This window comes from Nerophis lumbriciformis, linkage group LG17 (assembly GCF_033978685.3).
Source record: "Nerophis lumbriciformis linkage group LG17, RoL_Nlum_v2.1, whole genome shotgun sequence".
Taxonomy (NCBI): Eukaryota; Metazoa; Chordata; class Actinopteri; order Syngnathiformes; family Syngnathidae; genus Nerophis; species Nerophis lumbriciformis.
Genome location: NC_084564.2, coordinates 24085084 through 24097137, shown reverse-complemented (window position 1 = coordinate 24097137; position 12054 = coordinate 24085084). Strand labels below are relative to the sequence as shown.

The 12054-nt window shown below is 38.7% G+C and overlaps 1 protein-coding gene across 1 annotated transcript in view; it reads right to left on the bottom strand.

Moving 5' to 3' along the window:
- The window catches only part of strn4 (striatin, calmodulin binding protein 4), a 53893-nt gene that overhangs the window by 2927 nt on the left and 38912 nt on the right, over positions 1 to 12054 (bottom strand). Inside the window, exons 12-17 of the mRNA XM_061972926.2 lie at positions 9372 to 9493; positions 9115 to 9282; positions 8895 to 9035; positions 8092 to 8190; positions 7868 to 7954; positions 5410 to 5591 (exon numbers count right to left, since the gene is read on the bottom strand). Coding sequence (XP_061828910.1) covers positions 5422 to 5591; positions 7868 to 7954; positions 8092 to 8190; positions 8895 to 9035; positions 9115 to 9282; positions 9372 to 9493 — 787 coding nt within the window. The 3' untranslated portion in view covers positions 5410 to 5421. The remainder of the gene's footprint in view (positions 1 to 5409; positions 5592 to 7867; positions 7955 to 8091; positions 8191 to 8894; positions 9036 to 9114; positions 9283 to 9371; positions 9494 to 12054) is intronic.

The following is a 12054-nucleotide window of genomic DNA, read 5'->3' as shown; positions in this document are numbered from 1 at the left end:
TGACAGTAAAAAGTCGTTCTCGCAATCGTTGGATATGAATTCAAACCATAACCAAGCATGCATCACTATAGCTCTTGTCTCAAAGTAGGTGTACTGTCACAACCTGTCACATCACGCCGTGACTTATTTGGAGTTTTTTGGTGTTTTCCTGTGTGTAGTGTTTTAGTTCTTGTCTTTCCTCTTTTGTTGGTATTTTCCTGTTGCAGTTTTATGTCTTCCTTGAACGCTATTCCCCACACCTGCTTTGTTTTCGTAATCAAGACTATTTAAGTTGTGCGGACGCTTTCCTTCTTTGTGGGGACATTGTTGATTGTCATGTCATGTACGGATGTACTTTGTGGACGCCGTCTGCTTCACACGCTGTAAGTCTTTGCTGTTGTCCAGCATTTTGTTTTTGTTTACTTTGCAGCCAGTTCAGTTTTAGTTTCGTTCTGCAGAGCCATCCCTAAGCTTCAATGCCTTTTCTTAGCGGCACTAGCCTTTTGTTTATTTTTGGTTTAAGTGTTAGATACCTTTTTGCCTACACGCTGCCTCCCACATATTGTGATCACGACAAACCATGTTCCAGACATCTACAAAGCAATTAGCTACCTGCTGCCACCTACTGATATGGAAGAGCATTACATGGTTACTCTGCCGAGCTCCAGACAGTACAGACACTCAACAACAGCACATTTGCGGATTATACTTACTGGTTTGCAAAACATATTTTTAACCCAATTAGGTGAAATTACATCATCTCTCACAGCACACCAGACTATCTCACGGTACACAGGTGTGCCGCGGCACAGTGGTTGAAAAACACTGGCATAAACAAGGTTACACTTGTTCACGTCCATTTTCTAGACAGCTTGTCCTCATCAGGGCCACAGGTGAGCTGGAGCCTATCAAACCTTATTCATCATCAAACTAGATTTATAAAGCACTATTTATACATAAGTGAAATGCAACACAAAGTGCTTTACGAACTTAAAGGGGCCCTACTATGCAAAACCAACTTTTATCTTGTGGTACCTGGATGTAACAGTATTATAAATAATGTGGTATTTCGGTTTCAAAGTCTTCTCAAAAATACCGTGACGTGTGACAGTGTAGGAGCCTAAATGCTATTTAAGTTAATTTACATTTTATGGAAGGTGCTTTATGTTTATTCAGCCAAAATGGGACTATTTACTTTATTTGCATAATATGACAATGTATATATTGCAGGCTTAAAGTAATTATAAGGCTCACTTTATGAATAATTTGATAACGCACTATTTTATACTGCTGTAATACAGTGAAGAATATGTTAACTGTTTAATTGCATATAAGGCGGACAGATCTGTGTGGTAATAAGATTTGGACGTATTATGGGTAATGGCTAGAGATGTATAAATGCGTTAAAATGTAATATCGGAAATTATCGGTATCGGTTTTTTATTAACCGTAACGTTTTTTTATTTTTTTATTTTTTATTTTATTAAATCAACATAAATAACACAAGATACACTTACAATTAGTGCACCAACCCAAAAAACCTTCCTCCCCCATTTGTTTCTTTCTGTTATTAATATTCTGGTTCCTACATTATATATCAATATATATCAATACAGTCTGCAAGGGATACAGTCCGTAAGCACACATGATTGTGCGTGCTGCTGGTCCACTAATAGTACTAACCTTTAACAGTTAATTTTACTAATTTTCATTCATTACTAGTTTCTATGTAACTGTTTTTATATTGTTTTACTTCCTTTTTTATTCAAGAAAATGTTTTTAATTTATCTTATTTTATGTTATTAATTTCTTTTAAAAGTACCTTATCTTCACCGTACCTGGTTGTCCAAATTAGGCATAATAATGTGTTAATTCCACAACTGTATATATCGGTTGATATCGGTATTGGTTGATATCGGTATCGATAATTAAAGAGTTGGACAATATCGGAATATCGGATACCGGCAAAAAGCCATTATCGGACAGCCCTAGTAATGGCAGTCAGGTATGGTGGAATCGAGCCACACAGTTTTTTTTACCTTACTCTTACTTTTTCTTACTCTAACAAACTCGCTTTATTTTGCCAATCATTTGTTCACATCGTTATTGTTTGAAGTAAACGATACAAAACGAAGAGGAGCTTCTGGAGTTTTGTTTGTTGTTGCCGCAGCAAGCGGGAGCAGGAGAAAGTAGAGGAGCATCAAGCTAAGGCTTCCTTAGGAAACTACGGACACTATCAAACCAAAACTTGGCGAGTGTAGTTTTCTTCTGGCGTTTTAGCGTTGGACAAGGTCTGGAAATAAATTACATCTGTCAATATCGTATATGCAGTGCGGGACCAGCAAAGTCGGGGCGCTGAACGCCTAAGCGCGAAGTGAAGTGTGTTCGTACTTGTCGTAGATAACATGAATTGGTTTTTGGACATTAAATCTGTCCATAACTGGTTGAGTAATGTTGCTGACAAACAGACAAACCATCCCAGACTAAAACATAACCTCTTTGGCGGAGGTAAGAAAGTCTGCATTCTGGCAAAGCGAAGCGTGTCACTTTCGTTTCAAGTGTTTCCATGGTGACACGGAGCCAGCCGGTCTTGGCGCACCGCACGGCGGGAAATAACCATAAGAAAAAGTTCAACGCGAGAAATACGAGTAAACTAAAAAGCTACTTGATGCATCCTCAATCCATCCATCTAGTTTTCTACTGTTTGTCTCTCGTTGCGGGACAGCTGCAGCCTATTCCAGCTACACCCAGGCGGAAGGCAGGGCTGGACAAGTTGCCACCTTAAACCCATCCATCCATCTATTTTCTACCGCTTGTTGAAGCCAGTGATGCCAAATAACAGTTTGTGAGGTATTTATATTATTAGAAGTTATATTGTTAGTTAACTTAACCTACTCAGTGCGAGTTCAAAAACCCCGGCCGAGTCATACCAAAGACTATAAAAATGGGACCCATTACCTCCCTGCTTGGCACTCAGCATCAAGGGTTGGAATTGGGGGTTAAATCACCATAAATGATTCCTGGGCGCGGCCACCGCTGCTGCCCACTGCTCCCCTCACCTCCCAGGGGGTGAACAAGGGGATGGGTCAAATGCAGAGGACAAATTTCACCACAATAATTGGTACTTTAACTTAACCTAACTTTTATGAGAAACAACATTTTGCAGACTGATATAAAAAATGACCACTGTAAAGGACATTGTAAAAGTTGAAAGACACTGAAGTGTACATTATTGTTTTACACTTGTTACACTGGATGTTTACATTGTCCCTTTGAAGACATCAACTATGAAACACACGGGGAACCAACGCGGAGATTTTAAAACTGGTGTAATCGGGGCCCGCCTTCTGGTCATCGTTAGGACACGTGCAGCTGAATTTTGGAGTAATTGTAAAGGTGCAATAATCTTTTTAGGAAGACCACAAAGTAGGGAATTATAATAATCTACACGATTCATAATACATTTATTTATTTAAAGCATATGTTAGTGTCTGTGTTTCCCTGAGAGAGAAAAGGGCAAAATCTGGCTATATTCTTAAGATGATAAAAAACTATTTTTGTACCATTTTTAATATGCAGTATAAAACTAAGGTCAGAGTCGAAATCGACGCCCAGGTTTTTCACTCAGAGTAATGGTGTCAAGGACAATGCTTGTAGTTTTCATATGTGTTTTTTCTCTCAGGGCCTCAGGCCAATGACTAAAACTTCAGTTTGGTCCTGGTTAAGCTGTAAAAGGTGATCTGCTATCCAGGATTTAATATCTAAAATACAATTAAAAAGAGTATCAACTAGTCTTCTGTCTTCAGGACTTTTAACTTTAGCTGACTTCAATCACACATATAAACAAACACTTTAAAAGTAGACCTATGATGAATTCCATCTTTTCTGACTTATAAATGGTAAAAAGTTGGATACTCCTGTTAAAAAATGTCAAAGCGTGAAATAATAATTGATGCTTTTTGGCTTGGGCTTGCAAACAGTTCTGGATGCTTCTGTCAACCGGGCTTTGCAGTTCGGCTATGTTGTGACATCACAAACGTTTTTATTTGGACATTTAGTAAAGCGCTCAGCCATAGAGGAAGGATCGAAGTGTGTGCAGGTGTACCTAATGTTGTGACCAGTTAATCTATGTTATGTTTATAAAGTTTATTTTTGACTGTGTCTGGAAAAAAAACACCCCACTCCTCCAAAAGTATCGTAATTTATTTTATGAGAATGTACTATGTTTAAATAAATCGTACCTGCTGGTTTTTTTCAGACATGGTCGAAAACAAAACCTCAGAAATATTATATAGATTCACCCAGCCACAACATTAGGTAGACCTGTACACTCTCCAATACAGTGCTGCATAAAAAAAAGCAGCATTTATGTCACTGCATATTGCACGAGTGGGAAGCGACTGGGATGAGAATCTGCACCTCCAAGTCCAAGTCCATGGTTCTCACCTGGAAAAGAGTGGAGTGCCATCTCCTGGTTGGGCAGGAGTTCAAGTACCTCAAAGTCTTGTTCACGAGTCAGGGAAGAGTGGATCGTGAGATCGACAGGCGGATCAGTGTAGCGTCTGCAGTGATGCGGACCCTGCATCGATCTGTCGTAGTGAAGAAGGAGCTGAGCGGAAAGGCAAAGCTCTCAATTTACCGGTCGATCTACTTTCCCATCCTCACCTACAGTCACAAGCTTTGGGTTATGACCAAAAGGACAAGATCACGGGTACAAGCGGCCAATATGAGTTTCCTCCTTCGGGTGGCGGGGCTCTCCCTTAGAGATAGGGTGAGAAGCTCTCAAAGTAAAGCCACTGCTCCTCCACATCGAGAGGAGCCAGATGAGGTGGTTCGGGCATTTGGTCAGGATGCCCCCTGGACGCCTCCCTGGGGAGGTGTTTAGGGCATGTCCGACCAGTAGAAAGCCACGGGGAAGACCCAGGACACGTTGGGGAGACTATGTCTCCTGGCTGGTTTGGGAACGCCTCGGGATCCGCCGAAGTAGCTGGATGAAGTGGATGGGGAGAGGTTACTCTGCTTAGACTGCTGCCCCCGGGACTGGACCTCAGATAAGCGGAAGAAGATGGATGGATAGATGGATGGCATATTGTACATCGGTGTTATTATCCACATGCCATTAAAATAATACTTCATCCTACCTCCACCAGTGTTCCCTCAAACTCACCTGGCCTAATAGTTTTACTTAATGTCCAAAAAAAGCATGTCACCTCGCTGTGACGTCACAACGTACGCAGAAAGCAGAACCCCGCAGGCAGATGCATCAAAATAAATAAACATAATTGATTTGACGCTTTGGCTTTGTTTTAACACAGGTATTCAACATTGTAACAACATGAGTAAGTCCGAAAAGACAAAAATCCTCATAGGTCCATTTGAAATATTTGCATCTGATTTCTAATTGTTCAAATAAAAGTTAGCATCTCATACCCAGCAGTGTTGTCAGACAAAGATCTTGGCGAGTGCGTCGGCGCCGGCGCTGGCGATGAAGGGCTGCGAGCAGTGAAAGGCCACGTCGTGTATGGCCTCGTCATGCTTCTTCCTGTGGGCGGTGAGCTCCTGCACGCACGTCCTGTTGTCCAGCATCCACAGGCGCACCGAGCAGTCGTGGCCTGCAGAAATGTAATTAATCAGTAATCACAACACTAACTATTCCTTTACAAATTGGTTTTGTAGACAAGAGAGCTGCTGAGTAACTAAATTTCCTATAATATATAATGCTGGTTAATAATGTAATACAATGCAAACATGCTCCTAGTGAGATTAGTCAGTGCTTGCATTATGTCATCTTTGTATTGATTACGTTTTCTGCCCTTATTTTGTATTTTCTATTATTTGTATCATCATCTTGTTAATATGTTTTTTGTTGTAGAAAATTTGCAATTAACTTAAAATACTTTCTTGTGGTGGAGCAGGGGTCACCAACACGGTCGCCCATAAAGACCACGAGTTACCCGCAAGCCTATTCTAAAATTAGCACAATTCCTTAGTCCTGGGTCTAAAATTTAATTTTATTGTTTTTTTTAAATCGCACTTTATTTGTATATTTTTTTTAATGAAAATATCTTAAAAACATGTTCAATATAAATGTTTTTAAATTTAAATTTAAGTGAACTCTGACCTACTCTGGTTCAAAGGTCAGTATTGTGCGCGTGACAAAACCAGTGGTCGTGGAGAGTAAGCTAGCGGCCGCAGCGAAGGAGCGCAAAATGCAGTTACTTACCCCCCAAAAATGGCAGAAAAAAGAAAGACATTTTACAGCGAATGGGAGGAGTTCATTTTTACGACTGTGAAAGACTAGGAAGCGCACGAAGGGCAGCTTTTTGTAAGCAACGTTTAGAGCTGAACATATTCTGATAAAGAAGAAAGGCATTTTTAGACTGGGAAGTTATCCAAGAAAATGACACACAAGATTAGAGTACACTAGTGAATAGCATGCAATGCCAGTCTTCACTAACAAAAATAAGTCAGTTGATTACATAATTGCTAACTTTTTTGAAATATGGTGCAACATAGTTCATGGTTTATTAAAAGGGTTTATTAGTGGCTAGTGTAAACGGGACATTTTTTCTTATGAAATATAGTGATGTAAGTGATCATATGAAAATGTAATAATTACTGACATTTATAATGTTCTGAAAATGTATATCCATTTTAAACCTTGTTGTCATTACTGATAAAAATGTGATCAGTGTCTTCATATAGATGAGTATCATAAATCATTGTTAATGTATAATCGAAGGCAAACTGAGCAAATTTGTTTTTCAGAAGAGCGTTATCAAACTGGTAGCCCTTCGTATGACTCAGTACCTATGACATAGCTCTCAGTTTCAAAAAGGTTGGTGACCCCTGCAATAAGCATACTGTATTTGTTTTCTGGATAAAGTGTAAAAGAACTGGAAACGCACATAAAACATTTTTTCAGTGATGAACAACTGTGTGAAAGCTAATTTTAACAATAACTATGAATGCAGCAATGTACAGAGACATCCTGGATGAAAAACCAACGCTTCCCATTTAACCTGATGGAGCTTGACAGGTGCTGCAATTTGGGTTGGGCAAAAATGCCCAAAGATAGGTGTGCCAAGCTTGTGGCATTGTATTCATAACAACTTGAGGCTGTAAAAGCTGCCAAAGAGGCATCAACAAAGTATTGAGCAAAGGCTGTGAATACTTAAATACATGACTTTTTATTTATTTATTACTCCCGGTAATAAATCTGCAAAATAAAAAAAATAAAAAATTGTCACAATGTGATTATGGAGTATTGTGTGTAGAAGTTTGAGGACCAAAATGAATTTATTCCATTTTGGAAAAAGTGGAGTGCTGTGAATACTTTCCAGATGCACTACTTATGTTTCACATGGAGAAATATGCTTCGATATATGAACTTTTATATTTAAGAACAAATTAAGTTCAGAAATCGAGGTTCCATTTAATGTAGGAGGTAAAGAAGCAAAGGAAGAACATATACGCAAATAAATCATGTTCATCTGACTTGCATTAACCAAGATAAAAACACTCCACGTGCTTGATTAAAAATCGAGCACATGGCGCACTCCATCCATTCATTATCAAAATAATCTAACTCATCTCACCATATGAAATGTAACTTACTTCACAGAGTATTATTTATTTATTTATTTATTTTTATTGTGATTACTTATGGAGTATATTGTGAATAAATTGAGAACAGGAAGTGAACAAAAGTTTTAGCAACTGTTATGTAAAAGAAGAGGCATAGGATTAAATAAGCTCTGCTTCTTCCTACTCATTTTCGAACATGTTGAAAAGAGAAACTGGAAATTGAGATGTATCATGTTGTATGCATGCATGTTCAAAATAAACTCAAACTCAAAAAAACAAATGTGTTGTTGTTGTGACTTACTGCCAGAGATGAGGTAAGTGCCTTTAGGATCCGTGGTGAGACATGTGACCGCATCCAGGTGAGCCACCATTGAGTGGACCACTTTACCTGTTTAAAAAAAAAAAAAAAAAAAAAAAAAAAAAAAAAAAAAAAAAAAAGAATAAAGAGACGGTATATTCATAGTTCTCGTTTGCTTGTTTCACAAAGTAGTTGATCTGCGCAGGTAAACAGAAGAATTTGCATACCTGTTTTGTTGTCTAAGAAACGGATGGTGCGGTTCTCATGTGCAGTAATGGAGATGGGCTCAGAGGGGTGACTGACCACACGGTTAATTAACTCACTTCCTGCACGGGAGGGAGGATAAACACATATAAAAAATCATATCGCTATATGTATTACATCTCTACTTAAGCAGCACACTGCAAAAACTGAAATCTAAGTAAGATTAAATATCTGAAATAAGGGTGATATTTGCTTATTTTCTGTCTGATAAGATGATTCTTCTCACTAAGCAGATTTTATGTTAGAGTGTTTAACTTGTTTTAAGTGTTTTGGTCCTAAATGATCTCAGTAAGATATTACAGCTTGTTGCTGAGATTTTATGACCAATATTGAGTAAAACATGCTTGAAACTAGAATATCAACTGATGCAAAGCTGTGTCATTAACACTCACAAGTATAAAACTACTTTTTTAAAGTAATAATTTCTTACTTCAAGCATGAAAAAAAAGTCATGAGGCCGAGCGCATATCATTATGTCAAGATAATGGCACTAGCATTTACTTAAAGAATATTTTTCAACATATTGAGCAAAAAGGTCTAATTTTTTTTTTCTACCAAGAAAAGTGCACTTGATATTTGTGAGTGAATATACTTATTTGAAGGTATTTTTGGGTTAATTAAGGTTAGCTAATTTTACTAGTTCTGGAAAGTCTTGACAAGCCGAATTTTCTTGTTCTATTGGCAGATAATTTTGCTTAGTTCAAATAAAATACCTCTAATTTTTTTTCTCTTGTTTTTGAACACTGACTTTTTGCAGTGCACATACCATCCTTGGTCTGCGTCTCTAGTGCTATGATGCTCTGCTCTGTGTTAAGGTCATAGAGCAGTGTCTGGCCACCATCATACGACACCACCACCTGGTTGGGGTCAGAAGCCACAAAGGCCACTGAGGTGGGTGTCCCGTTTTCTGTTGAGGAGGCAAGAGCGTGACGTGTTACACGGGTAAACAACAGAGGAGGAACCTCCAGCGCTACACGTGCAGCCACCTCTCTCCTTGTTGAAGACCGACAGGCAGGGGGCGGAGTGCTGCGGGTCCCAGATGCGAACCGTGCCGTCGGCCGAGCACGAGGCCAGCCGTTGGTGGACTGCGGAGTACGTCAGACCCCACACGATGTCCTCGTGGCCTGCCAGCACGCTGCTCTCGATGCCAGGGTCTAATTAGGGAGATACACATGCACTTTATAGAGCACATCGGCTGTGCCAGCTGGCAACGGGATAACGCAGCTGCTGTTGACTCACTGACCGTAGTTGTCATAGGGATCTACGTTGAGGTCCGGCATCTTCCAACATCGCACGCTTCCATCCAGACCCCCGCTGTAGCAGGAATCTCCATCTTCTCCCATGGTTAGTGACAAAACCGCACCACTGGACGGAAAGAGTGTGTCAGATAAAGTGCACTCAATAAGGTGTTGCAACCAAATGCCTTTAATTCACTAATGCTGGCATTAGCCAAAAAGCTCTCTCCCGGTTGCAGTTAGTCCAGAACGCAGCAGCCCAAATTTTAACAGAGGCCAGGAAACGCAAACATATAACCCCAATTCTTGAGACTTTGCACTGGCTCCCTGTTCATTTTAGAATTGATTTAAAAATGTTGCGGTTTGGTTTTAAAGCTTTGCATGGACTGGCACCTCATTATATCTCGGACCTCATCCAAAATTTACACTCCTGCGCGCGCTCTGAGGTCCGAGAGCCAGCTCCAGCTCGTGGTGCCCAAGACCAGACTTAAAACCTAGGGAGACAGGGCCTTCTCTGTGGTCGGCCCTAAGCTCTGAAACACTCTGCCCCTCCATGTTCAAACTGCTGTAGTGTTTTAAGTCTCGTCTTAAGACTCACTTTTATTCTCTGGCTTTTAACACCATGTGAGTTGTGTGGTCCTCTGTGTTTTTACATTTGTACTTCTATTTATTGGTTACCCTTTAAAATCGTTTTTAATCACATTTTATTTTTATATTGTTTTTATAGATAGATAGATAGATAGATAGATAGATAGATAGATAGATAGATAGATAGATAGATAGATAGATAGTACTTTATTGATTCCTTCAGGAGAGTTCCCTCAGGAAAATTAAAATTCCAGCAGCAGTGTACAAAATTGAGATCGAATTTAAAAAGTAAATAATGGGGGTATAAATGGAAACAAAATAGAAAAATATTACAATAGAATAAAAATAAAAAGCAACAATGAGAATACAAATATAACAGTAAAATAAGAATATAACAAGAGAAACTAGGCAGTAGTGACCATGTTATGGGATGCACTGTTATTGTTTTGCATCCCCTGTCATCCTAGTGCCCCCACCCTGGGGTTGTTTTTAAATGTGCTATACAAGTAAATAAACTAAACTGAACTGAACATGTAAAACATTATTAAACATTTATTAATGTTTAATGCTTTCTTTAGTGTTATCGACAGTTTAACAAGATCAACACAATTATTAAAGTAGTTCCTTATGCTCTTTTATTACATGTAGTTGTTGGAGCAAAACAAAGTCAATACTACACAATAGCTAAACAAAAGCAAAAACTACTATCTGCTACTCTTTTAATCTTTTGGTTTTTGCCATCAAAGTCCTCTTGTTTCAAGGGAACTATTCCATGAGTTTGTAAACATGAACAAAAACAACAACAAAAATTATTTACATTTTTTTTTTTATATTAACCCGTTTACTACCCTTGGTATCGACGCCACCAATTTATGTATTGACCCGCCCTTCTCTCACATGTCGCGTAGTGACTGTGACAATGATGACACGCCAACAGTTGTTGGTATATTATCCTCTTTCTAGACTAGGACTGTCAAAACTAGGGCCAGCGGCCCATGTGTAGCCCACGAGACATCACAAGTTTAACAAGAAGATTGACTCGCAGAAAGTTTTTGCCTAAATTTGGTCACCTGTGGATTGAGTTGAGGTGAAATCGGCGCCCTCTTGTGGACGAAAAGAGAAGCCAAGGTAAATGACCACGCATCTCATTAGACAGTGATGAGAGAACAGCATCAATTTATATGACCCAATCGAAAAAACTTAACTATAATATTAACTATACCCAACAAACAAACCTCCTGCTCATTGAACAACACATATACATAATTTAAAATTACACATATATAAATCCATTACAGTGCATTATGAACACTTCCCCATGTTTGCCGCATTTTAGCTGCTTGATATTTGTGATTGATTACAAAACTTTAAGGAGTTCATCAGGGAACTAAACAAGGAAGGAGTCGAACTTTCACATGCTCTTAATATTCAGTGTTTAATTGTTAGACTTCATATTGCATTGTTGTCAGGGTGTGATGTGGGGTGTTGTTAAAGTTGATGTAGTTGAAGGTATGTGTTATTGTTCAGTCTGTTATATTGATCAATGCACACTGAAGTGTTATTTTGGTGCAAAAGATTGTTGTTGCGTCACAATCAACGCTGCCGCTGTGTAACAAAAGAAACTTCAGCACGCGCCCGCATCCATATAACAGCATTTTTGCGATTACCCTAAAAAATATGGCTTTACCGCAGTTTGTACTGTATTCTTACATGTTTGGCAAACTTCCCTCTTCAATTTGGTATGAAATGAATATGCACACCTAAAGCATCGCAATCGCCGATTACGTGTAAAAACAGCTGTGTAAACGTGATCGCAGATCACTCTGAGACAGCACGAAGTTGTAAGAAAAATAATAATAAAAAAAAAAACTTAAGTTAGTGTAGTGATTTCAATATGTAATTTATTTAGATGTCTTAACTACATTACACATACCGGGTATATTTAATATCAATATTGGTACACATACTTCAGAACTGTATATATATATATATATATATAGTTAAAACCCAAAACCAGTGAAGTTGGCATGTTGTGTAAATCGTAAATAAAAACAGAATCCAATGATTTGCAAATAATTTTCAATCTATATTTAATTGAATAGA